Here is a 27978-nt window from a genome sequence, read left to right on the forward strand (position 1 = left end):
TAAAAGAGAAGTATTCAGTAAGAAATAAAAATGCTGCATTTAATATTTATAATCTTTTAATATGTTCTAGATTTTTACTTCTGTATCAAGATTTTCTTTAATATCATATGATACAACTAATCTAAACAGGAAGTGCTCAGAGGTTTTGGTCTCAGGACCCCTCTTTAGTCTTTGAGGATTCCCCAAAGAGCTTTTGTTTACATGGGGCATACCTACTGGTATTTACTCAATGAGGAGCTCAAATTAATGATTTCCAAATAATGGGGATGCCTAAGGGGTTCAGTCGTTTGAGCTGCCCACATAATCAGAGATGCAGTCTTTGAATTGCCTACTGTGTCTCAGGTACTATGTTTTCCACTGGCTTCAGAGATGATTCTCGCATAAAAATTAGGAGTGAATAATTCCCCAGAAATCATTCTACCATGTGGTCCCAAATGAAAGCTAAATTAAAGTCAGAATGTCTAGTAATTATTTGTGGCCTCTGGTGACACTGCACATTCTAAATCATATAGACCTAAAACACTTAAAATACGTAAATATTAAAATTTTTAGGGGCATCTGGGTGGCTCAGTCATTAAGCCTCTGCCTTCAGCTCAGGTCATGGTCCCAGGGTCCTGGGATTGGGGCCTGCATCAGGCTCCCTGCTCATTGGGAAAGCCTGCTTCTCCCTCTCCCACTCCCCCTGCTTGTGTTCCCTCTCTCACTGTGTCTCTGTCAAATGAACAAATAATATCTTTAAAATATATATATATATAAAACAAAAACCTTCCAGGCATATTTTGATAGAAGGGACTACATCAGTAATAACACAAGACAGCCCTTTTACAATTGTTTTATCAGAAAGCAAATAGTTATAAATCAATACAGTCACTAAGAGTATAGGCTCCAAAAGTCAGACTGCCTGGGTTTAGTCTTAGTTCTACCATTTATTTATCAGCTGTGTGCCCTTGGACAATTTATTCAACCTGTCTTAAATTCCTCATCAGTATAATGGGAATACAATAGTACTTAACTCACAGAGTTGTTATTAAATATACTTACTTACAAGATATTATATAGTAACTAAAGTGTTCAGCAAAACATCTTATATATAATAGTATTTAATAACACACTGATGACTTATGCAAAAAAAATTCTTAGAATTTTAATTTTAAATTAGAAATTGTATTTCATTAGAATAAAAACAAAATTATCTCCCCCATCTGAAACAATAACCAAGAAACAAGTATAGGAAACCACATGTGTGCTCAAAAGGTCTTGAAGAGGAGTGCCTGGGTAGCTCAGTGGGATAAGCATCTGCCTTTGGCTCGTCACGATCTCAGGGTCCCACGAGTCAGGCTCCCTGCTCAGCAAGGAGTCTGCTTCTCCCTCTCCCTCTGCTCCTCCCCCTAATCACGTTCATGCTATCTTCTCTCTCTCTCATAAAAAGATTAAATCTTTTAAAGGACCATTCGTCTTTATGTCTTAAAAGGATTCTGTTTAGAAAACTTATGGAGCGCCTGGCTGGCTCAGTCAGTAGAGTGTGTGATACCTGACCTCAGGGCCATCAGTTTGAGTCCCATATTGCGTGTAGAGATTACTTAAAAATAAAATCTTAAAAAAAAAAAAAAGAGGGGGGGGAACCTGGGTGGCTCAGTTGGTTAAGCTTCTGCCTTCAGCTCAGGTCATTATCCAGGGTCCTGGGATTGAGCCTTGCATGAGGCTCCCTGCTCAGCAGGGAGTCTGCTTCTCCCTCTCCCTCTGCCTCTGCCTCTCCCCCTCCTTGGGCTCTCTCTGTCTCAAATGAATAAATAAAATCTTTAAAATAAATAGAAAACTTAAGAATTGTATTAATTACAAGAAACATGATACACTTCCCATCACTGCAAAAAGATATGAAGGACATCTGTGTTTTATGGTGAAAGGAGTAGAAAATACTGTTGGCAGTAAGATTTAAGTAAAACTAACATGAAAATAGTAATACTACAAAGCTGAATGTAAACAACTACCAAAATTGTAGAGACTACTTTTAGGCAACAGGCCTCAGCAATGGAAACTTGAGCAAGACAAAAGGGCCCACAGCAACTACCAAGCTGACACTAACAGGCTCTCATTAAGCCACAGGCCCTGATCGACCATAGTCACTTATAAGCAGGCATACTTCTTAAGATCACCAAAACAGGTAAAATTCCATACGTCTCATATTCCCTCATTCCAACCTATAACTACAACTTCTGCCCATCACCTATGGCAGTCTCTCCTTTGCTGTCCTGCCTACTACTTCAATGCAGCGTACTCAATAAACTTCTACCTCTTTTGCTCTGCCTTGCGTGACTTCTTTCCCTGGCCACACCACCAACCCCCATCCAATCAGAACAGCCCACAAAAAATGATAATTTAGGAATATAAATCATACTGATGAGCACAAAAATAAACAAAAATAAAACAACTACTTGGCCCCTCCTGACTGCTCAGTGCAGACTTTTATCCATAAACTCAGAACTACTACATGAGGTATGACCAAGAACTAAAACCCTACAAAGAAAAATAAATACTGAATTTAATGGAAACAAAAAATTAACTTTTCAGAATAAAAACATCATCAATTACAACCAATCTCTAGTCAAACAAAATAAAAATTCACAAAGGATTACAGTGATATTAAGCACTTTCCAGTACAGTGGTAGAATTCTTCTAAGGAGGATGTATTGTAAGAGGGACTTCTTTTTTTTTAAGATTTTATTTATTTATTTTTCAGAGAGAGAGCGAGAGTGAGAAAGTGAGCGAGCACAAGCAGGGGGAGTGGCAGGCAGAGGGAGAAGCAGGCTCCCCGCTGAGCAGAGACCCCCCCCCCCCCCAACATGGGACTCAGTCCCAGGATCCTGGGATCATGACCTGAGCCAAAGGCAGACACTTAACTGACTGAGCCACCCAGGCATCCCTGTAAGAAGGACTTCTTATAAGCTGTATTCTGGAGCGGTCAATTAGCCATGTAACCTGAACACTGAAGGATTAACTTGAAGACAAAGGCATAAAGAGCTATCTCTCTCTTCCACTGTCAAGAAGGATTAGACTTATTCTGGATCACTCCAAAGAATGGAATTAGGAACAATGAAAAGCTGCACAGGTAAACCTGGATCAAAAATGAGGAAGAACTTTAATAATTAGAGATGACCAATAATGAAAGAGACTGATTCTCAAAATAGCTCATGGAAGGCTAGAGAACCACCTGTCACAGGAATTTTAGATAAGAGTCTCCTGAAAGAATCAGGTTGAGGCACATTTGGGTGGCTCAGTCAGTTATGTGTCCGACTCTTGATCTCAGCTAAAGTCTTGATCTCAGGGTTGTGAGTTCAGGCTCTACACTGGGCTCCACGGTGCGTGTGGAGCCCACTTAAAAAAATAAAAAATTAAAATTAAAGGGGCACCTGGGTGGCTCAGTGGGTTAAAGTCTCTGCCTTCGGCTTAGGTCATGATCTTAGGGTCCTGGGATCAAGCCCCGCATAGAGAGCCCTCCCTGCTGAGCAGAGAGCCCGCTCCCCCCACCCCCCACCTCTGCCTGCCTCTCTGCCTACTTGTGATCTCTATCTGTCAAGTAAATAAACAAAATCTTTTAAAAAATAAATAAATAAATAAAAATTAAAATTAAAGAATCAGATTGGGCCAGATAATCTTTAGGGTCTTTCCGAACTCAAGGGTCTATGAGGTATCCAACACACCCTCCTAATATAAATTTAAATTCTGCTATTATTTTTAGATACAGAGTTCGATGTACTTAAATACCATAATTCCATATAATGATCACATAGCCAAGACCAAGAAATGATATATTCAGGCTAAATCTCACCAGCTCCATTTTTCAATTTCTGTCTAGAAAATCAAGAGAAATGGAAACATCCTAATTCTGCATTTTTTACATGATCAAATTTCCTTCCAAAAGGGGCTCTGTAGACTTTGAAACCCTGTTTATACATTCCCACCTAAGGAAAGTCATGATCCTGGGGACTTGAGATCGAGTCCCTGCATTGGGCTCCATGGTTGGCAGGGAGCCCATTTCTCCCTCTCCCATTCTCCCTGATTGCGCTCTCTCTCATTCTGTCAAATAAATAAATAAAATTAAAAAAAAAAAAAAAGAACAAGAACAACAACTCAATCTCTAGCTACCTATAGAGGTAAAATCTGCAAATGTTAAGATTAATAATACAGGGGCGCCTGGGTGGCTCAGTGGGTTAAAGCCTCTGCCTTCGGCTCAGGTCATGATCCCAGGGTCCTGGGATCGAGCCCCACATCGAGCTCTCTGCTCAGCGGGGAGCCCGCTTCCTCCTCTCTCTCTGCCTGCCTCTCTGCCTACTTGTGATCTCTGTCTGTCAAATAAATAAATAAAATCTTTAAAAGAAATAATTAATAATACAGATAATACTAATACAAACAGCAATACTAAGGATACTTCAATGAATGTCTACTCCATGCCTGACTCTATGCTGAAAAGTGCTTAACATTTTATAAAGTTATGTCTGTTTTGCAAATAAGGAAAGTGAGATTCAGAATCACACAATGAGTACATAGTGGCATCAAGGTGTGCTGGTTTCATTAAAAATCCTAGTTTCTTTTGGGTAAACCACATTATTTTATATAGTTAAAATAATCTATGCAAAAGAGAGCTCAAAACACTTCATATGTTAACTTACACCAAAGAACCTAAAGAGTTATGTTTTAAAATTATTGTATTCCAGGCTATGGGGCGCCTGGGTGGCTCAGTGGGTTAAAACCTCTGCCTTCAGCTCAGATCATGATCTCAGGGTCCTGGGATCAAGCCCTATGTCAGGTTCTGCTCGGCAGAGAGCCTGCTTCCTCTTCTCTCTGCCTGCCTCTCTACCTACTTGTGCTCTCTGTCTGTCAAATAAATAAGTAAATCTTTAAAAAAAAAATTATTGTATTCCAGGCTAATATGTCATTTGAAAGATACACGACCTTTGTGTGCATCACTGTATAATACAGAATCTTACACTAGTCTTCCATCCCTGATTCTTGGGGGGAGATTCTAAAGCCTTGGAATTTCCTGAATAATAGGAGTGTCTTAGTCATTCTTGAGCCCCTGGCATCACCCCTCACAGATGAGATGACTCAAGATGCGGGCTGGTCACCATAAAGACCAACCAAGTAAAGAAAAGGCTGGGGTTTGGAGCTAGCCTGACTGTAGGGAAGGAAAACATGGCTGGAGATTGAAGGCCAAGCATGACGTCAATGAACCAATCAAGCCTACCCAATGAAATGCTAATAAAAACTGTACTGAAGGGGCGCCTGGGTGGCTCAGTGGGTTAAGCCTCTGCCTTCAGCTCAGGTCATGATCTCAGGGTCCTGGGATCGAGCCCCACATCGGGCTCTCTGCTCAGCAGTGAGCCTGCTTCCTCCTCTCTCTGCCTGCCTCTCTGCCTACTTGTGATCTCTCTCTCTCTCTCTGTCAAATGAATAAATAAAAAAATCTTAAAAAAAAAAAAAAACTGTACTGAAGTTCCATGGATCTTTCTGGTAAGTGACAAGAGGAGACATGGTGAGAGGATGACAAGGGTGAGGGCATGAAAGTTCTATGTTCATGACCCTCCCAGACCTCCCTCACCCTATGTGTCTCTTTAGTTGGCTAGTTCTGATTTGTATCCTTTACTATCCTTTACTAAAACTGTAATCATAAGTAGAACACGTTCTTGAGTCTGAATCATTCTATTATTATTAAATCTAAAAGGGTCATGGGAACTCCCAAATTTATATCCAGTTGGTTAGAAGTGTGGCTAGAATCTGAACAGCAGTCTTACTGTGGACCATGGCCTTTAACTTGTGAAGTGTGTGAAAGGTCTGGGTGGTTAGTACCAGAATTGTACTGCAGTAAACCAAGTGGTATCATAATAACCATTATGAAAGAAAAAAACATTGCCAATTAAACTATGACCCATCAACAACTATAGAACACAAGCTGATATCAGCAGTATTATGATGTAAAAACAAAAACAAAACAAAAATGAATTAATGTATAACAGATAATTTTTAAGTTTTAAAATAGCACAGAAAAATGAAGCAAAAAACAAAACTAATCTTTTCCTTCCTCAGCAGTAATCAGCTCAGTATGTATCCTGAAAGAGAACTGTTCACACTACTTTTACAACACCAAAATATGGTAAACAAGGTTTTAGTGACCTGTACAAGGTCACCCAGCAAGTCAGTGACAGAAAAGTAATCAGAATGCAGGATCCCAAACCCCAAGGGTATTTTCTGTTATAAACATCTTACTGCTTCCTAACTTATCTTAAAAAGATAGTCTATCAAACACAGAAATCTTACTCAATTTGATGACTAAGAATAAAAGTAAATATACGATCATGAGCCAAAGGGCACTCCACTTTGTCCTAAATGATCTTGTTACAACTTTTCAGGCAGAAGGCAATGTTTCAGGCAGAAACACTAAACTTCACTAGTGAGTCCGTTCTCACTTAAACGGTTCAATAAAAAAGACAAACCAAGTGTCATCATGTAAGAGCAATGGAATGGGACAGCGGCAGACCAGGCAGCAGCCAGAACGTGCTATCCACCAGCCCTCTCCAGGCCTCAGTTTCACATTTATGAAACAAAGGGAAATGCTCTCAGTTATTCCCACTAGGAAGTTACCGGTCTTTTGGGCAAGACAATTCTTGGTTGTACAAGTCTATCCCACATACTGAGGACATTAAGCCTTTCTGGCCCTTCCCCCTAAATGGTGGTAACTCTCCCTAGTAGTTCTGACAACCAGCAAACACTGCCCCCACATATATTTCTGAATGGAGAGGGCGGGGAGGGGGTCGTTAAGTTGGGTACACTTTGTTTCCTTAGTAGATGATCTCTTTCAGGTTCCTTCAAGTGCTACAATTCTATAAATTAGTAATCCTTCAGTTTTACTGAAGTGACAAATCCGTGACTGAAAAAAGAGTATGGAAAGAAGGAAGTCATGGATGGTTTAGAAAAAACACACGGTAATTTTCGACCCAGCAATCCCATTTCTAGCATGGAGCCTAGGGAGATCAACAATATAAGGATTCTGGTGTGTCTGGGTGGCTCAGTCGTTAAGCGTCTGCCTTCAGCTCAGATCATGGTCCCAGGGTCCTGGGATTGAGCCCCCGCTTCGCTTCCGGCTCACTGCTCGGCAGGAAGCCTGCTTCTCCCTCTCCCACTCCCCCTGCTTGTGTTCCCTCTCTTGCTGTGTCTCTGTCAAATAAATAAATAAAATCTTTAAAAAAACAAAACAAAACAATATAAGGATTCATGAGCTAAGGTTTAGTCATCACAACACCACTTCTAAAAGTTGAGTGATTTGAAACAACCCAAGTAAGTAACACTCACTGAGCACTTACTGGGTGTCACAGACTGGATGACAGACATAAACACTTTACTTCCTTTCCACTCTAAGTGAAGCACATCACTTAGGAGCTTAATACACAATCTCAGGCCCCATCCCAGACCTTCTGAATCAGAATCTGTAATTTAACAAGCTCCCAGATGAACATTAGAGTGTAAGAAGCACTACTTTAGGGGCACCTGGGTGGCTCAGTGGGTTAGAGCCTCTGCCTTCGGCTCAGGTCATGATCCCAGCGTCCTGGGATCCAGCTCCGTATCGGGCTCTCCGCTTAGCGGGGAACCTGCTTCCTCCTCTCCCTCCTGCCTGCCTCTCTGACTACTTGTGATCTCTGTCTATCAAATTAAAAAAAAAAAAAAAAAAAAAGCACTACTTTAGGGGCGCCTGGGTGGCTCAGTGGGTTAAAGCCTCTGTCTTCGGCTCAGGTCATGATCTCAGGGTCATGGGATCGAGCCCCGCATCGGGCTCTCTGCTCAGCGGAGAGCCTGCTTCCTCCTCTCTCTCTGCTTGCTTGTGCTCTCTCTCTCTCTCTCAAATAAATGAATAAAAAAAATCTTTAAAAAAAAAAGTACTACTTTACAAGTATTAATTTATTTGATCTTCATAAGGTGTAATTAATTTTCATCATGACAGCTCTATAATGTAAATAGAATCATCCTCCATTTTACACATTAGTAAATTAAGGCATAGAGAGCATCATACAACTTGCATAGTGACTGTCAGAGTCAGGATTTGAACCCACACACTCTGGTTCCAGAATCCAAGCTCTAAATCATCACTGCCTATTATTTCTCAATTTTTAAATAAGTTATAGTAGCATTTCTGTAAAATGTAATTTCCTGTAGAGATTAAAACCGATGTCTAAGCTCATTAAGTGACCCACCCTGAAATAACCATAGGCCCTAAATGAACAATTACAACCAGGCACAGCTCCTAAGATCAACAAAAAAGGGAAAATTCCATTTGTCCCCATACTCACTCCACCCTATACCTGTGGCCCCTCACCACGGCCTTGTGGCAGACAGCCTCTCCTTTGCTAATCCGCTCACTGCTTCCTTGCTGTGTATTCAATAAACTTTTATCTCTTTTATTCTGCTTGGGGTGAATTCTTTCACCACCAGCACTGCCGGCCTCTACCTGATCTGAGTGCCCCACATTTGGTGCCCCCCCACACCCCACAAGTGATCTTAGGTGAGAGGCTGAACCTTTTTAAGCCTCATTTTCTTGATCGATGAAATGAAAATAGTACCCTACCTCCCAAGATCATTGTGAGGATTAAATGAGGTACTCTACAAAAAGCACAAGCACTGAAGATTATTTCTCTTTATACTTTTTCATTTGCCAGAATTTCTACAGTGACTACATGTTACAATTCAGTAAAGAGAAAAAAAAAGATAGCGCCTGAGATTGTCAACTATCTCATGGGCTGTTACAAAGAAAGTACCTATTCCTCTGATTAAATAACAGAAGACTGAACTCAAGCAGTAACAGTTGAGTAAGATATCTAAAAAAGATCTTTAAGTATGATTAAATAGCACCATTTCCTCTCCAGGAGGGCCTTTCCTGGAACAAAGTCCACCACCTACTTTCAATGAGACATTCCAACTGCCTGGCAGTACCTGCCTGACCTTGAACAGGTTACCGGACCTCTTGCAAAGCCTCACTTTTCCTCATCTGAAAGAAAGGATGCTACCACCCTTGGATCTACTCTGAGGATTTAATGAGAATATGTACATAAAGAACTAAGCACAGAGGACTGGCAAAAAAAAGTGTGATGTCAGCCCAAATCTACCGTCATCACCAGAGGTGTCATTCTTTGGCTGAGTGACACCTCTTAAGCTGCTCCAAGCAATGAAAACATACTCATTCTTTCCAATAGCAGTTCAATAGTATTTCCATTATTTTCTAACCAATTAGATCTATGAAGAGCTATTTCATTACAAAATTATCAAGGCCACTCTCCATTTTAAGTAATTTAGATTCACTAAAGTATATTATTTCACATGTGGATTCTTCACTACACAACTAGTAGTAGCAAGCTAATTCAGGTGGGGGTTTCTCCACATTTCTAGTACCTCTCTATACAAATACATTAGTATACAACTGAGTAGGTCTTTGGCTTAAATACACGAACTCCATCAATCACTACCAGCTATAATGTAGGTCAAGGCTTCCACCTGATAAAATTAGATCAGAATCAGTGTTAAGATTTAGAAAAGCCTAAGGATCACCCAGTCTGATCCTTTCGTTTTGCAAATAGATTTAGGAAATGTAGTTAACTAGTGAACAAGGAAAAACATTCAAATGCTAATCTACTTTTTCAGGAATTAGTCCAAATCCTGAAAGGAACACATAGTAAACCTCAATTTAGACTTTTAAAATGACATCAATTTTTAGCTCAGCTGAAGGTGTTACTATTATTACCACATTCTGAGGTGTAAGTGGGAGCTTCCTTTCTCACTTTCAAGAGTACTGAGTCTACGGCTCTGAATTGTTTCAAGACATTTATTTATTACAGGGAAGAGGGAGGAGAGAAAGGTCAGTCACTTTAAACTCTTATTTGATATCTAATTCAAAGAACTAATAGTCATTTTCTTTTTAATTGAAGCAAAGAGTTCATAAGCACAGTAAAAGATTCTATGAGAATACTCTCCTTCACATTCATATATAAGATTTTAAAGAAACACAAATGGCACCTGAATCTACGAAAATATGCTCTACTTCATTCATTAAGATAAATGAAAATTAAAATGACAAAAATAACAAAATTCTATCAGATTTGCAAAAATCTAAGTCATTAGGCTTGACAAAAGCCTCGTCTTTGGAATGCTAACTTTGCAATTCCCTAATCTAAAAACCGGTGACAATCATTTCTACTCACAAGCAAGTATGCACTCATGCATGGGTATGTGTCTATACTTATATACAAAATTTAATGCTAACATGTTCTGGAGAAACTAAGGGGAAAATAGGCTTACTTTTATATTACTTGTTGAAGTTTAACTTCTATGAAGAGAAATCTGAAAATATGCATCAAAATTATAAATGCATATGTCCTTTGACCAGCAATCCCACTTCTAGGAGTTCATCCTACAGATTACTTCTACAGAGAAGAGATATCATAGGTAGAAGGATATTCACTACAACACCACTTGCAGAAGTGAAAAACTGCTAACAATGCAAATGTCCCTTAATAGCAGATCGGCTAAACCGATGGTAGACTCATGAAACAGAGTATTATACAGCCATTAAATAAATAAAAATTATATAAATATTAATATCGAAAGATCTCTAAAACATTTCAAGTCAATAATGTGCTGCATAGGGGTGCCTTGGTGGCTCAGTGGGTTAAGCCTCTGTCTTCAGCTCAGGTCATGATCTTAGGGTCCCTGCATGGGACTCTCTGCTCAGCCCCACCCCCACCCCCGGCCTCTCTGCCTACTTGTGATCTTTGTCTGTCAAATAAATAAATAAAATCTTTTAAAAAAAAATCTTAAAAAAAATAATCTGCTGCATATAGCACCATTAATTTTAAAATTTACATATAAATAGAAACATATTTATTCATGAGCATATATCCTTCTCATTCTATTTCCTTCTATACATTTCAATTTCATTCTATTTACATTCATAACCCTGAGATGGAGACCTGACTAAAATCAAGAGTCAGACGCTTAACTGACCAAGCCACCCAGGTGCCCCTATTTTTTTAAATGACTTTAAAATATTATTTTAGGGGCGCTTGGGTGGCTCAGTGGGTTAAAGCCTCTGCCTCCGCTCAGGTCATGATCTCAGGGTCCTGGGTTCGAGCCCCACATGGGGTTCTCTGCTCAGCAGGGAGCCTGCTTCCCCCTCTCTCTGCCTGCCTCTCTGCCTACTTGTGATCTCTGTCAAATAAATAAATAAAATCTTAAAAAAAAATTACTTATTTTAAATTTGGATATCTGACCCGTGGTGTAATCCAAATGAAGTAACCATCAAATTTTCCTTCATGCACTGCTTTTAAATTCAAGAATAATAATTTCACCATTCCAAAGACAAATCTTATTTCAAGCCAAGTGATCCCACAATCATTGTCAGTTCTAAGCACCAGTCAAATCCTACAGCCCACTTCCAAGCAGAAACACAGATTATTTACACTATAATGGAGTTAGAGGGGTAAAACTCAGACCTCACCTGACCAGGTCCCCATGAAGCTGTAAATAAAGACTTTCCCTTCCCTCTCCGGCACAGATCTCTGATGCTGGCGTCTCCACAGTGCACAGAACCAGATGCAAGTCGGAGGAGGCGGAGGCAGAAGCGCTGGCGGTGGCAGTGGTCGAGTCCGCTCCGTACAGGTACACACAACCTCTCCTGACATCTTCTCTCAGCCAGTCTCTTTCTCGAGAACCAAACCTACTCCGCCTATTCAAACAATTCCTGCTCCCATTGCGTTTCATATTTCTCTAAAAAACATCAAGAGAAAGAAATTATTAGCTACAAAGTCTGGCTGAGTTCACCACGTTCGGGCCTCACCCCACGCTTCCACTCTCTATTCACCGACCACACCGCCCAGCCTTGGGGCCTTCCACACTGGCCATGCCCATTCCTAAGCTGGAAAACAATTTCCTCTCCTGCCAGTGGTTCTTGGCCTGTCCGTCACTCTGTCTGACCTTTTCTTTTTCTTACGTTTTCATAAAAATGTAAGAATAATAAAATTATCTGTGTACCTACTACTTACTTTCCACAAATTTTAATATCCTGTCATATTTATTTCAGATCCTTATTCTAAAGAACATACATTCTTACATCTAAGATTTACATGTCTTACACACATATAAGAACATGTATATATATATACATACACAGCTGAAGTCACCTGATACCCCACTTCAATCCCATTTCCTTCCCTCTCTCCGAAACACTCTAGTGTACTTCCTATTCGCCATTCCGTGCATTTTTATGTCTGCCATATTTGTACATATCTATAACTGAATACAATTGTTTTCCATGATTTAGAACTTTAAATCCTAACATACTTGTTTCTTTTTTTTTTTTTTCTTAACATTGTTTCACACTGACATTTTTTTAATTTGGTTCAACACTGGTCATGCTAATACACCCAGCTCATTCATTTAAGTAGTATCTCATTATATGAATACACTGCAATTTTTCCATTTTCCTGCTGATGGCATTTAGTTTTTAATTTTTTCACTTTCAGAAACAATCCTGCATTAAACATTTTTGTATATGTCTCTACAGTGCAAACTGGAAGTTTCTCTAGGGTCCTGACCCTCTGCCTCATATCGCAAATAACACAATGTTGCACAAATATTCTTTCTGTTCTAATGTTTCCAAAAAATTAGTGCTACGTTTGATAATTTAGGTATGTGAAATTCACACATACGGTGGTTACTTCAAAGCAAAAACAAATGCTACAGCAATATGACAAGTCTCTAAAGATCAATAGTGACTTACTCTATTTTCATGACAGGCCAGTTCTATTCCCTTTTTTAAGATTTTATTTATGAAATTATTTGAGGGGGGGGGGAGGTGGGAGGGCATGGCAGGAAAGAGGAGGGAGAAGGACAAACAGACTCACCGCTGAGTAGGGAGCCCTACACCTGTAGCCCCATCTCACAACCCTGAGATCCTGACCTGAGCTGAAATCAAGAGTTGCATGCTTAACTGACCGAGCCACCCAGGCGCTCCTGTTCCCAGATATAAAGGCATTTCCATTAACACACTGCCATACCTCTCTAGCATCATTCTCTGTTACCTGTCACTGTTTTAGTCATACCCAGCTTCTTGTAACTCCCCAAACACATCATGAGTCCATAATTCTGTGACTTGTCTGAAATGTCCTTCCCCGTCTTGCCCATCTGACTAGATGGCCTTCAAAACTCTACTCACATCACCCTCTCTTGTGTTCCATATGGAGCCTTCCATGTATCCCATCCCCATTTTCTCTGGACAGCTAGAATTAGTGACTCTACTCTCTTCATAGGAGAACCTCTTCATCTTGAAGGTATGTCTTCTAGTCCTTTGGGGGTTACAGTGGGTTTTTTTAAAAAAGATTTTATTTATTTATTTGGCAGAGATCACAAGTAGGCAGAGAGGCAGACAGAGAGAGAGGAAGGGGAGCAAGCTCCCCGCTGAGCAGAAAGCCCGATGTGGGGCTCGATCCCAGGACCCCGAGATCATGACCTGAGCCGAAGGCAGAGGCCCAGCCCACTGAGCCACCCAGGCGCCCCTACAATGGGTTTTAATCATGCATTTGATATTTCTTCCTCTCTTCTACACTGAGAATCTATTATAGTGCCTTAATACCTGAGTGGCATGCAGAACTCACAGAAATCACAGAATATATTATCAGTCTGTAATGTAGCCCAATTTGCTCTGGCAAGAAGTTGAACAAACTTGAGGAGAAAAATCTCCTTTTTTTACAGAGAACACTAAAATCTTTTTACCAACCACAAAGTAAATATAAGACTTTTGCTACTAATCCTCATTCGAAGTCAGAAATACCTATAAATAAAGCAAATATTACTGTTGTAGTTACTGAGATTAAGTATTTGAGGGTGATTGTGGCACCTAAATTTAAATTTCTAAGATGATAAAGAAAAGTGAAGGAAAAGTGAGAAGGCATTTCCACGTGGGAAGAAAGAAAATTATGAGTGAGAATGGCTTCATTGTTTAAATTAAGGATAACAGAGGGCACCTGGATGGCTCAGTTGAAGCATCTGCCTTCAGCTCAGGTCATGATCCCAGAATCCTGGGATCGAGCCCCGCATCCGGCTCCCAGCTCAGTGGGAAGCCTGCTTTTCCATCTCCCACACCCCCTGCTTGTATTCCCTCTCTCGCTGTCTCTCTCCCTCTGTCAAATAAAATCTTTAAGAAATAATAATAATAATAACTTTTAAATTAATTAATTAAGGATAACAGGTAAATCCATCATTTTACAGATATTAAGGATTTGAATATAGCTATTCAAAACCATTAAGGATTATTACTGATTCTAACTTTAGATAAGTAGGATAAACCCCAGCTACAAGTAGGAACTAGGTCTCTCTCTTGACCACAAGAGCATTTTCTCAAAGCTGAACATCTCAGAATGAACAAAAGGATTTCAAGTACTTATTTTATAAAGACAAGGACCATCATATTTGTATCAGTAATTTCAGCCACTGAATACAATTAACTGCTGATTAATTTTAAATATCCCCTATTTTTTAGTCTTTGGAAAAGATCAACTGGCCCATCCAAAAACTGTATTCTATAAGGTACAGCAACATTTATACAAAGAAGCTCTGCATTCTGCACTGACTGGAGAGAAATTTTGCTCCCTGCTACTAAGAGAGAGCAAGTAGATACTATACCACAAAACCACCAAAAAGCTTTTTTTTTTTTTTTAAGATTTTATTTATTTATTTATTTATTTGACAGCGATCACAAGTAGGCAGAGAGGCAGGCAGATAGAGGGGGAAGCAGGCTCCCTGCCGAGCAGAGAGCCCAATGCGGGGCTCGATCCCAGGACCCTAAGATCACGACCCGAGCAGAAGGCAGAGGCCCAACCCACTGAGCCACCCAGGCACCCCTGCCACCAAAAAGCTTCTTAAAAAAAAAACTTTTTGGGGGCGCCTGGGTGGCTCAGTGGGTTGGGCCTCTGCCTTCGGCTCGGGTCGTGATCTCAGGGTCCTGGGATCGAGCCCCGCATTGGGCTCTCTGCTCGGCAGGGAGCCTCCTTTCCCCTCTCTCTCTGCCTACTTGTGATCTCTCTCTGTCAAATAAATAAAATCTTAAAAAAAAAAAAAAACAAACTTTTTCAAGTCAAATAATAGCCCAATGATCTTCTCAATCCTAGAAAAGTCAAGAAAATCCCAGGAAGTTATATTAGTTCATCCATGAATTTTCTTCTGGGAGGATTTTTAAAAGTCATTTTTAGGGGCTTCTGGGTGGCTCAATCAGTTAAGCATCTGCCTTCGGCTCAGGTCATGAACCCAGGGTACTGGGATCCAGCCCCACATCAGGCTTGCTTCTCTCTCTCCCTCTGCCATTCTCCTTGCTTGTGCGTGCGCTCTCTCTCTCTCTCTCTCTCTCTCTCAAATAAATAAACAAATAAAATTTTGGGAACAAAAAATTTTGAAAGTCATTTTTTAAATGTATTTATGTGGGGCTCAGTTGGTTAAGCATCTGACTTTGGCTGGGGTCATAGTCTCGGGGTCCTGGAATCGAGCCCTATGTCTGGCTCCCTAACTACCAGGGAGTCTGCTTATCCATCTCCTTCTACCCCTCCCCTGCTCATACTCTCTCAAATAAATAAAGTCTTAAAAAAAAGTGTTTCTATACTTCCCTTAAGACTATAAATCCCTGGCAGCTCTTCCTGCCCATGGGTTCTGTCCCTCTGCTTTAATAAAAACACTTTTTGCACTGGGGGGAAAAAAAGACTATAAATTTCTTATTGAAACACATGTGTTGTTGGTCAAAGAATGTATCTCCTATTTATATGATATATTCCAGACCCCATGCAGATAAACTGCTGAGTTAGACCTTTATTTAGTAGATATCATTCCCTTAAACCTGTTCAATGGACATTTAAAAGGTCTAGACACCAAGCAAGCATAGCCTTCCAGCGACAATCTAGATGGACTGTTCAGCTGTTATTCGCTATTGCTGAATTACTTAGTGCTTCCTTCTCCACTGCGAAAAGCATCAGATAACTGCTGGAAAGGCCAGTCTATCAGGGTCCGCTGATAGACTCTCACCTTTTAGAATCACTTTTCCACTGAAACTGCTAGATTAAGAACATTCTGTTGCTTCCCTTACTTTTATGTAAATCTGTGGACAAACTTTTCTAAAAGGGAACAGATCTATAATCAACTCACATCAAACAACTGTAAAAGAGCACATTTCCGATTTAAATAGGGACCTGGGTGGTTCAGTTGGTTTAAGCGACTGACCTGATTTCAGCTCAGGTCATGATCTTCAAGATCCAGAGTCTCCCAGAGGAGAGCCTGCTTGAGATTCTCTTTCTCCCTTTGCCCCTCCCCCATACTCTCCCACTTCCAAAAAAAAAAAAATTTTTTTAATTATATTCAGAAAGTGAAAGTCTTTAAAGTAAGCCATGAATTAAGTACTCACTTCAGTTTTAAGCTTTTAACTCTCTAAAAATGAAAATAACATATGAGGGCTGTGATCAAGGTGATAAACTATTAAACGCCCACATACAATTAACTCTAAGATATGTATGGGAAAAACAGAGTCTGGTCAAGTAACTCTCCCTACTCACTGAGTTCTATGAGAATGTGAAATACTGTAATGTAGGAGATTTGTTCCAGCATTTAGAACTTTAAAACAATATGGGCTCATCTTTAGGAATATATATATTAAGGATATTTTGCAAAAGGGTGGGATAAGATAAGGAGAAGAATATTTCCGTTCATTAGAAATCATTTTGGTATTCACTGATTTTTTTAAAAAACCATATAAACACATTACTTGGATAAAAACCTGGAACTAGTACTGACAAAAATGGATCTCAGGGGACTTGCTGCTCAGTTATAACTTCATGTCTTCTACAGTCTGAGTAAAAAAATAAGCCCCAAATTGTCACAAACATCTGGAAAACTATGCTTCACAGGTATTCCCAATAATCTTAAGAGTATTACAAATATCATATTCCAACAACAGTAAAGGGGTACATTCTAACTAGCAATTTGCTAAATAAATCTGGGAGCAGATTTTGACTCAAACTCTTCAATACCACATACTGATGGACTGAGATCTAATCTGGCTAAATTATACTGGTTTAGTTATATTAGCCTTTTTATGAAGATCTGTATTATTTGACAATAATGATGCTCATGACTTCGTAGTTAGTAAAAAGGCATCGCAAAATAGAATAAGCCTTTTTCAAAGGGTCTTCAAAGAACAAGTAGGAGATTATGACTTTTACCTAGATATTCTTTTCCAGTTTCACTTAGCACAAAATTCAACGACTCAGCTATTTAACGTAACTTCTGTATGTAGAACACACAGGACCTATTCTCCAAAGGCAGTCCCATTTACATGCAAGGATTACTTAAGTGTTGACCATATGCAATAAAGCAAGAGACACAAGGGCACTGTGGGCCTCCCACACTCAAGACCAATTTCTGGTATCTTTCTAACCGTCCCCAGATTGGAGCCCAGGGAACCAGTGGTAAATCTGACCACTTCCTAAGTCTAGGAAGACAGGACCCTCGAATCAAGAGCCTCCTATCTCAATTCCTTCTATCTCACAATTCACTCCCTCCCCCACAAAAAGTTGTTATAAAAAAAGCCAAGGTTGTTTATCTTCTAGGCCAGAGGGCATTACCTATCTCTCAGACCTGCCATTTCCTGATAAGCCAGAGCAGCACAGCATTTTTTTAAAAGCTCATTCACAATTTACATTTGATGACCTTACAGTTTTAAATAAATATCTAAAAGCCTTAAAGTAATAAGACTTAAAACTTATGGCTAAATAAGTTAAAATAAATATGTACAAGCTTTATGCAGAAGTAAAGGTAAACTATGAAAAGTTATTGCTTTAAGTCACTGCATTAAGATTGGGAGGTAAGAGCAGAAAAAAAAAGTGTTTTATATTTCACAGAGTTCTATTTTATGTTGTTTCATGGATGGATTCACCAGATCCTTCACATCTTTTTTTTTTTTTCAGTGTTTCCCTCTTAGCAGTGTCTTGCAAATAATCTTAATATACAGTGCTCACCCTTAATTCCAATTAACAGCTATTACTTAATGTATTTTTTAACATCATGTATTTTCACTGTTGCAAAATAGTTTTTTGAAAGACATCAAAACCTCTTAATTTTCTTTCCTCTCTTCCGTCTCGCTGGCAAGTTTTAAATCCTGCTGATTTCCTCTTCTAAAACTCTAGAAGGAATTCTATTTCATCTCCAGAAGGACATCTCGTTTATATACTTGACCTACAGAAAAATTCTTCTCCAACTATTTCACAGGCCAGTAGAAAACTCCATCCAGTTAGTCTCCCAGAACCTCTCCTTTAAACCATCTTCACTGTCCCCTGCCGACCCTACATTCCTTGTGCATGTAAACTTCTTGTCATTCCCTTCAAGGCTCCACTCCCCGCCTTGCCAGCATCTGCTTTCATTTTCCTCCTACTCCCCCCAATTCCTGCCCCCAAACCCCGCTAGCTGCCTGTTGCATAACCGCTCCCCCATTACCGTCTCCCTGGATTGTTAGCCCGGCTCCCGCAAACGGGAATGCCGTTTTTGCCAAACCCCTCCTCCCTGCTGCAACACGCCCAGAGATTCCCCGAGATTAAGCTCCTCCGGGGATTCTCTGTCCGGGAGGGCAGGTGGAGCTTACAGGCCGGCGCCTCGGAGCGGGGAGCCGGGTCCTAACTTCGCTGGTGAGCCCCGAGGGCAGAGTCGGCCCGCTCCACCCGGCGCAGCCCAGAGCACACGGCAGCACCCGGCCAATCACCGCCGCCATCCTCCCGCTGGGGTGATGTCTTCAGGTGTCCGGGGAGAAAGCCCTGCGTACTTCCAGCCACGCTCTCGGGCCACTGGCTACCGGCCGCCGGCCCCCAGCGAGGCCGAGGACAGCCGAGGCGGGCCCCCGGGTCCCGGAGGAGCCGGGTGGGCGGCGGCAGCCGGGCGGACGCCGGACCGAAGGCGTGGGCCTGCGAGGCGGGTGGCGCGCGGCCAGGGATGGGCAGCGGAGGGGAGAAGGAGGCGGCCGAGGCCTCGGTGGGGACCAGGCGTGAAGGCCTCGGCGGGGGCTGCGGCGCCCCCAGCCGGACTGCGGGACAGCCGGGCGGCGAAGCGGACAGACTGACGCGTCGCGGGGGTCGCCGGCTGCCTCGGCCACCGCGCGGGTCAGGGGCGGCCTCTCCCCGCCATTGCTCTCTCCCATCCCGCTCGCCTCACCTTCAGGACCCGGATCCCACCTGGCCGGCGGCTCGCGGGCGCTTCGGGCGGCTCCGGGGGCTCGAGCGGGCCCGCGGGCCCCGGCTCCACCTCCCCCATCGGTGGCGGAGGCTGCACAGGGACGCCGGGCCGGCGCGACGGCGCGCGAAGCCTCGGCGGCGCGCGCGAGCAGCCCGCGGCCCCGCCCCTCGCGGCCGCCCGCCCCGCCCCGGGCCCCGCCCCGGGCCCCGCCCCTCCCCTCCCGCAGCCCAGCGGGACCTGCGTAGCAGCGGGCCCGGCGCAGCCCAGGCTGTGCGAGCCGCATCCTGGCTGGGCGGCTGTGTCGACTTCGCGGGCGGAGCCGACCGCCACCGCAAGCCTGGGCCTGCGCCTCCCGCCCCGCCGCCCTCGGTTTGAAGGACTGAGGCACGGGGATGGTTATTTACTGCTATCCCCGCCTCCGAAGTACCCACTGGACTAGGGACAGGTCCGGGGGTCTGCACCTGTTAATAATGACAGGGCGCTGCCCTCCGCTGAGGGTGGCTCTTGTAACTTACCTCTCCCAGACGTTTCCTCTTTCTGCTGCAGAACTGGCCTGTCACCTTCACGTGCAAAGCCACTGAATGGATTGTTGAGAATATTCACCTTAGCAAGGCCTTTTCTCTTCCTTATTAGATATGTTCACGATGTTCTTTAGCAAATTCGACCCAATCTCGTGTACAAAATGTCAACTCACCTCCCAGCCACATTTTAATTCCCTTTTCTCCTCCGTTGGTAGAAGTATCCGAATTCTTTCCTCTGCCTCAAGCCACAATATAATCTAAGGCCATTTTATTATTTGCGAGGCTAATTCAGAAAATCTCTAATTCATTATTTTAATTCCTGCAGTGACGGTACTTTGTGGCTAGTCAGTCGGCCAAATTTGGAGTCGGGCAGCCTGATTCCAAATCTGAGCTTTACCTCTTACTATACCCTTGTGCAATTTACTTGATTTGAGCCTTTGTTTCTCAGCTGTGAAATAGAAATCAGTATCTTTCTAGCAGTTATTACCTAGATTTTGTGAATGCATACAAAGTGCTTAGTAGGGATCCATAATAGCCATTATAATTCTGATTTTCCAAATCTAAGATTCACTCGATTCCTCAGTGTTCTCTTCTTGTAAATTCTAAATTTTCCCAGGATAACCTTTTAGACTTCTGGATTTGGGGGCTTTCCCTCTTAAAAAGGTGTTAATGAATCTTCAAGCAACATGTGAGGAATTAAGCAGCAAAAAATTAGTAATTCCCCAAGCTTTGAATTGGTAAAAATAGTATCACCTTATCCACTGCTCCAGCTTGCCTGGTCTATAACAACTATGTTTAAAATACTTTAACTATAGGTTTAGGACAAGAGAGTTTGAGATCTAACAGTACAGTCCATGCCCCCTCTCTACTATAAGATATGTAACCACTTGGAGATCTTTCAGATTACTGGACAAAATCTGACTCTTGTAGATTCTGACTCTGTATAAAAGTTTAGTCACTACTTTCTCCCTTCACATGAGCTACTTTGCATATACCAAAACTCCAATCTCCAATAGTCTTCATTTGTCTCATTTTAAAATTAAAAATGACTTTTATGAGTCTGGTATATATACTTGAAACTACTTTCAAGGAAGCTACTTAAAGTAGTTGAAATCCCATTTCCATGCTTACTGGGTAACTTCTTCCAGCAAGAACACTGGTGTATAAACTATAGGCACCCATATGGGGAGAGAACTGGACTTTTGACAAAGGACAGAGAGACAGTGGAAAGACCAAAATGTGATTCAGAATTAAGTGTTTCTAAAAGCCTGTTTCATGAGGTTTTATACATTACATTTTCCGGATCTCGTAAGTTTTTTATTGATTAATCACCTGAAGGGAAAGGATTTTATCCCAGGGCCAGCATTTTGAGTTCATGCTGGGGAATAGCAGTGGTAGATTGGTGTTTTAATGAATGGAATAAGGGCTAATGCATAAATTCGGAATACAAGCGTATGTTAAACGTTATGTATTTACTACTTCATCAAAAACAGTAGTACCTCTTTCAAAAGGAAAACAAAAAATAAAAAACTACCAATCCAGATGTTCCAGGGAATTATTTATAATGCAACTCTTTAAAGGTCTCTTGTGTTTTAAGATCCAGTTCAGCAATCAACCAACTGGATTCTCCTTTTTCTTTCCAAATCATGTACTGCCATTAACATTTTATGTTGTTTCAAAGGTCATATATTCATGTTCTTCCCCAGTTCAAGGCAGTGTGCATTAATGTATGCCAAGGGTTATGTAACTACAATTTCTGGAAATGGTAAACAGCTGAGACTAACCCTAAAAATAAAATCCTCTGGGAATTTCTGTGCAAAAATCCATCTGCCCTCACTGCAGGTTCATCATTACACAAAAATCACTGTTTAGATTAAGCCAAGAGACAGAGAAGTCATGACTGTCTCCTCTCTGTATCCTTCCTGTAAGCAGCTGTACACACGTCTCTCTCCACCTGAGGAGGGAAGCACACACACACACACACGCTTTATCCCAGGAGCTTTTCCTAATCCTCACTACAAAATCAAAAGAAAGTCTGGAGAAGAAAAGTTTGTCAAAATGTGGTAGAAGAGCCATAAGGTCTTATTACATTCACTTATTTATAGCTAGTTCCCACTCCTTTAATGACCACAAAATCATCTTTAGGCCTATTCTCTTCTTTTTAACCACAGGTTAAACAAATTTAGATATTCTTTTTTAATATTTTATTTATTTGAGAGGGAGAGAGCACAAGAGTGGGACAAGGAGCAGAGGGAGAAGCAGACTTCCCGCTGAGCAGGGAGCCTGTGACAAGGCTTGATCCCAGGACTCCAGGTTCATGACCTGAGCCAAAGGCAGATGCTTACCTGACTGAACCACCCAGGTGCCCCAGTTTTAGACAGTCTTTATTTTAGTTCCAAAGAAACAGGTAGTATTTACCTGGCCTCAGTGTTTGATGTATTTTCAAAATATGGCGACAACTGAACTAGGGGAGGAAGGAGCACGGAAAAACCTTAAAAGTGATAAAAATTCACTCAGTCCTTCTGGACTAAAGTTCAATTCTGAACACTATTCACTGTATTGTTGACTAAGTGCCTGAAGTCTATTACTGGCTAATCTTTTCTACTGTAGCTTTTATATTTTCCCCTAACAGGAAATTACATGCAGATGAACATGTTAATTAAATTTAATATTAGAAACAAAGATGAATTTTAACTAAACCACATATAGGATTACAGAAATGTCACTTGTCAGTGCCAAAGGGCATTTCTGCAAAAACTAGATTAATGCTGAGACTTCTTGTCCTTCTCACATAGGGGGCTTTTACGCCCTCCCCCTTCTCAATCAAGGGAGTATCAGGGTTCACCCAAGTAACAGAAAACGTATAGCTTCCGACATCCAACCACTCTCACTTCTCCAGAAGAATTCATTTAAAATAGATCCTGAAATAGAATTCATTTTGGCTGGTTAAACCTTGCTCTTCCCAGTCACAGATACACTTAAACAATTTACAAATAGCTTATAACTAAAACCCCATGACCAACTCTAAATACACATTTCACTTTGATACGATTTCTTTGCTTTGCTTGATAATTCACCCATGTGGAGCAGCATGAGCTAATAATCATTAATAAAAACTTCCAATTGCACTTTTTGACTGGTACGGACTACAAGTTTGTTTGTTTGTTTTTTTTTTTAACAATGTTCAAATTCTTCTAGGTGGGATTTCTGTGTTTAAGGAACATTAACAGGTCAGTAAGTTTAGCCCAAAGCTCTGGAATAAGAATTCATTCAAGGCTTCTCTAATCTACTTGTAAGAAGCAAGGAAGCAAATTTTAAATCATTGAGTATTGACTTTTTATTATTAGTCACTGTTCATAATTTGTTTCAACCAAAAGACAATACACACAGCAGAATTCTAATGCATCCCATGTAAATGTTTACATCCATTTTATTCCTCACTCACCTCTAAGACTTATCATTTAATTTTAAATTTCTTTTTACATCTCAAAAATATGTCTGCAATAATTAGAATTAGCCGTCCCACTTAGAAACAGCCTTTTAATATTTTTACAGTAAAGAAGATGTGATGGGGCTTAATGAAAATGTAACTTACAACAATTATGAGAGAAAAGGGACTTTACAGGGACACAGTGGGAGTTCACAAAGGAAAGAGTCCAGAAGCTCTTTCCCATGAGCGAGCCCCCCCAAACTGAAAACGAAAACAAAACACACAAAGCGCAACAGCAGGTTCCAAAAACAAAAACAAAAAAGAACTTGGATGCTCCATCCTGAAGCCAGAATCAGCCTCACAGAAGTTTACGAAGCAACTGTGCAAGCTGCTTCAGCACGTTCTTCTGTTTAAGTGTCCTGGGTCCTGGATCCCCGCAGATGGAGCCCACTCACTACTATTGCTTGAAAAAGAGTGATTCACTTTCACTTCCACTTCCACAAGCAGCCCCACCCTCCTGAGCCAAAGCTGGTCAATGTGTTCTAAACTTCAGGACTTTCCGCTGTTCAGTGACCCTCCCCACTCCCAAACACATGAGTATACAGTCGTGGACCACCTCTCCACCAACCACCAATTCGTGAATATCCACTTTTTGCTCTCTAGCTCTCACTTGGTTTAGGACAATGTGGATAAAATACATTCACTAGAAAAAAAATAAGACACATTCAAACTCTTTCTTCCCCCTAGTTCTCATGGCCCAAGTATTTTCCAATGAGGAAAATAATAAAGTTGAACCTCAAAACAGTATTCCCCTAACTTCCAACCTCTTCTAGAAGAACATAAAAATGAAAAGCATGTTATACAGTAGATGGAAATATTCAAACCGTTAGTGCTAAACAGTTTTTAAATGTCTACTTTCTTATATGAATGGGACAAATAAAGGGTATGAACCACATCTTTAACCTAGTTGAGAGAAAGAATCCCCGCCCGAAAGTTACACTGGGGAATGTTTCTTTAAATGAGAAAGACCTTAAAATGAACAGATGATCACTACACACAGCATAAAACATTCTATGACTGTCCCAATCACCTCAAGGTAACAGTACCAGAGCATTATGGGAGAAGCTTCTCGGGTAGAGCACCCTTCTTACAGTTTTTTGAGATTACTTAGATGAGTTCTCCCTTAGGATTGCTTGGGTGGAGGGGGTGGGAGTAAGAGGATACACTACTCTGAAAGAGGGGGGAAAATGAGGTCAAAGTGCACGTGAAATTGTCCGAGTATGTGTAAGCTCACTGCTCATCACCCTGGGGTTATTAAGACAGCCATGGGAATCACTCTTTCCTCACAATGGCTGTGATGTTGAATAGCCATCCAAATTTGCTCCCCCTTGCATGGTCATCCCAGGGAAAGAAATTGCTGAAATGTGTAAGTATTTATAGAAAGTAAGAGATTTCTCCTGTTAGCAGCAAGGCCAAGTATGAGGAGAACTAATTCTGATCCTAGAAACTAAGGCACGCTGAAGCCTTCAAAGATCCCATCATTTGAAAGAGTCGTCACAACCATCAGGATCCTAGGCAGCTTTCTGGCCGCGAGTTCTTCAGTGTGGTGCTCAGCTTCAACTCTCCAAAATCACCTCAAATATTCTAGGCAGCACCCTCTGCGTTAAGGCCATGATTTTTATCCCGTCTAGACAAAGCAATGGAGAACCACATCACTCCACCTCAAAACTACAGTCACCCATGGAGACGCTTTGTTCCTAGAGCAGACCCTTTCCAGCTCCACTAGCTAGCACGGTCTCATAGCACGGACTTTGGCAGGTTTCTGAGATTCAATTCAGTCCAACTGAAGAAACTTGAGCTGGTCAACTATTAACGTGAGAGAAAAATAAAGCCTCTAATCCAAAGAGGAATGTTAGATAAATTCTATTCGAGAAATCCACCAATATTACGTTAATCCTATCATGTTTCACAGCATTAAGTATCCATCCAATGAAATCAGTCAGCAAAGAAACCTTGAAAGGCTACTCTTCATTGCACAGGCAGAGCAAGTTGTCTGAAACACTCTCTAATCCACACCTGCCTTTACTGAAAACTGTGCACCAAATAATATCCTGTTCTTGACTCAACCACTTATCCAGCAGAGTAAGTTTTAGCAAATCTTGCTCTTGTTTACAAACAAGACCAGAAAGTTTCCCCTTTGGAGCCTTTTAGTTCAACCCCGGTTTGTCAAATGTTAGGAATAATCTAGCATCTGATACAGAGCTAGATCTGACAAGACACTGAGGATTTTAAGTAAAGACTTGGTGAAACGAGGGGCGGGGGAGAGGAAGAGATTTGTACCCAGATTTTAAGACCGAAGCCAAAGTAGTCCTTATACTGTACTCAATACAGTAATGATTGAGAACATTCTAAGAGCAAGGCGGGCCTGACTCTTCCTTTCTTCTTGAGTACGTCAGACATGGCACCTGCGCACCCGAACGTACACAGTACATTCACCATGTGCCACAGGAGTCACCTTACCTCATTCCAGCAACTCAGTGTTAAAGGTCTGAGAACACAAGGGTCCTTTCTAAAAAGCACTCGGCACTCTCCCTAGTGTAAAAAGCTCCAGACCTCAGGTCTTTGATGCTGATATTCATGAGACCAACTTCTCAGACTCAGGAAAGGATATGCCTACCCTGTGGTGTTCATAAGACTTCCTCTCACACAGGGGGCAAGGAAGCTACAAGGCTTCATTCCAACACCATAAAGTACAATATAGGAAAGATTTCTTTAACCGCGTGGTCTTTATTTCAGTGCCAGTGTTACAGATACAACACAAATGTTCCAGTTAGAAAGGAATTCAAACGGAATGCCAAGGTCCAAGCCAGGCTCAGGAACTAAAAAGGAAGGTTTGGAGTAATGGAGAAGATGACTCCAATATGCTCTAGGATGAGTCTGATACTCACTCTTCCTATGGGCAAAGGTGCTTTTGTTAAGGAGTCTGATCTTAAAAAGCGAACTCCTCTTTCCACCCATTTACCATAGTTCAACAGGCAAGTTTCGGGCTTAGGAGAAACTTCAAAATTTGTGGCGGGGATAGGGGCATTAATAACTATTAATATATCTTTTAGAAGTTGTGCACTTTGCACTTTCAGGGGAATCAATTTTGAAAATCAGGGAGAGTATTCATGACTACAGCTAAAGAATGGAGAGACAGGGGAGCTGGAAGAGCCTTGGGAGTTTCTGTTACAAATAGAGCACCATATCCTTCATGCCAAATCTCAACAAAAGCTCTTTTTAACTGCATCTGTCCAGTGTTTACAAATAACCTCTCCAGGTCTGCCCAGGTCTTGGTAACAAACATACATACACGTGTGTGTCTGTGTGTATACAGCAATGCACAGAAAAGGCTACCAGGAGCCTAATGCCTCTTTCAAACATTGGGGGAACCAGTAGAAAAAGGCAGGGCTCCCTAATGTCCACTGTTAACATTTTCATTCTGAGTGCCTGATGTAAAATGCGCCTGAAGATGGTAACCCAGCGAGTGAGGAATGAATACCCCCACCTCGCCCAGTCCACAGAAAAACACAGTAGAAAGAAGGGGAACTCTTTGCTGCAGAGACAGAGTGAGTGTTTTCTTGCCATGGATTCCAGTCCTCTCCTCCAGACCAGCTGCTTATTTCCTCAGGGGCCCAGGGAATGTTGATTCTGGCTGTAAATGTGGGAGGGGTGGAGAAGTGCGGACAAAGGAGAAGAGGAGGAGGAAGAGTGCAAAACAGACTCCAGGAGCAGCCGGCCTCAACACTGGAGGAGAGGAGATTCGTGTTTGACAATGCTTCAAGGTCAGCAGTAACTTCAGGAAAATCCTCCTCAACAGTTCTCTTCAGCTCCTCATGCCCATGGTACAGTTGGGGGGGACTTGCCAGCAATCACAACCTCCTTCCCAGAGTTCCTTTGATTGAGTGGGACAAGAATGAGAATGGTGCCGGGCCCTCATTGCCAGGACTGAGGGGGAAAGTTGTTCACCTCTGCTAGATCTTGCATTGCTGAGCCCTTGTGGTTGTATGTGAGCTTGATCCGCATTCGCAGCTGTTGCTGTAGAAGAACAGAGAATCGCAAATTATACACTGAAAGGAAATCTCTAGAATCTGTGTGGTCCATAGATAGTCTTTTAATCCAGAGAAAAGAAATTTTTTTAGAGGAAAGCTGTCTCTTAAAAATGACACACAGGCAAATAACCACTACCACCATCATTCCTGCCTAGTCCGCCAGCCAACATCGGGCAGTGGAGCAGAGAAAGTGCCCTTCCAGAACACATCATCAGCTTCCATCTTAGAACCGCATTAACAGGACAGAACCACTTGGTAGCGTTTTCAAAGTAACACTGGCTGAGTGCTTCTCAAAAAGATTCAACCCTTGCATCCGACTTCCCAGAAAAATGAGGTAAACATTCATCTTATGCTCTACATTCAGAGATACTGTTGCTTTGTGTATAAAAACAATAGTAAACGTAGACATAAACTTGTTTTGTTCCCAAGACATAAAAGGAAAAAAAGTTAACTATGGGAACAGAAGTCATTTTAAGAGAACTCAATTATACACCCTTTTTATTTTATGTGGCAGATTTCAAATATTAATGCACTAAGAAAATTTTTACTCTTTGTCAGATCATCAAAGGAATCTGGGCTATAGGCAGATACTCAGAATCCAGTGAGTAGCAGAGGAAAGGCAAAATGTTAGAAGAAATCATCATAC

At 41.5% G+C, this 27978-nt stretch overlaps 2 protein-coding genes across 5 annotated transcripts in view; both read right to left on the reverse strand.

Moving 5' to 3' along the window:
- The window catches only part of PHLPP2 (PH domain and leucine rich repeat protein phosphatase 2), an 80793-nt gene extending 61343 nt beyond the window's left edge, over window positions 1-19450 (reverse strand). For 2 of the 3 annotated variants that reach the window (XR_007123792.1, XM_047710299.1), the window contains exons 1-2: window positions 19270-19449; window positions 11534-11802 (exon numbers count right to left, since the gene is read on the reverse strand). Coding sequence is in view for 2 of the 3 variants with exons in the window: in XM_047710299.1 (XP_047566255.1) it covers window positions 11534-11802; window positions 19270-19368 (368 nt within the window). In the remaining variant the exon portion in view is untranslated. Of the gene's footprint in view, window positions 1-11533; window positions 11803-19269 lie in introns of all 3 variants that reach the window. The other variant, XM_047710301.1, reaches the window with a different exon arrangement.
- A 3673-nt stretch (window positions 19451-23123) lies between these two features.
- Window positions 23124-27978, reverse strand: part of AP1G1 (adaptor related protein complex 1 subunit gamma 1) — an 82802-nt gene continuing 77947 nt past the window's right edge. For both annotated transcript variants that reach the window (XM_047710568.1, XM_047710566.1), the window contains one exon: window positions 23124-27318. In XM_047710568.1, the coding sequence (XP_047566524.1) occupies window positions 27217-27318 (102 nt within the window). In that variant the 3' untranslated portion in view covers window positions 23124-27216. The remainder of the gene's footprint in view (window positions 27319-27978) is intronic.

This window comes from Lutra lutra, chromosome 17 (genome assembly GCF_902655055.1).
Source record: "Lutra lutra chromosome 17, mLutLut1.2, whole genome shotgun sequence".
Lineage (NCBI taxonomy): Eukaryota > Metazoa > Chordata > Mammalia > Carnivora > Mustelidae > Lutra > Lutra lutra.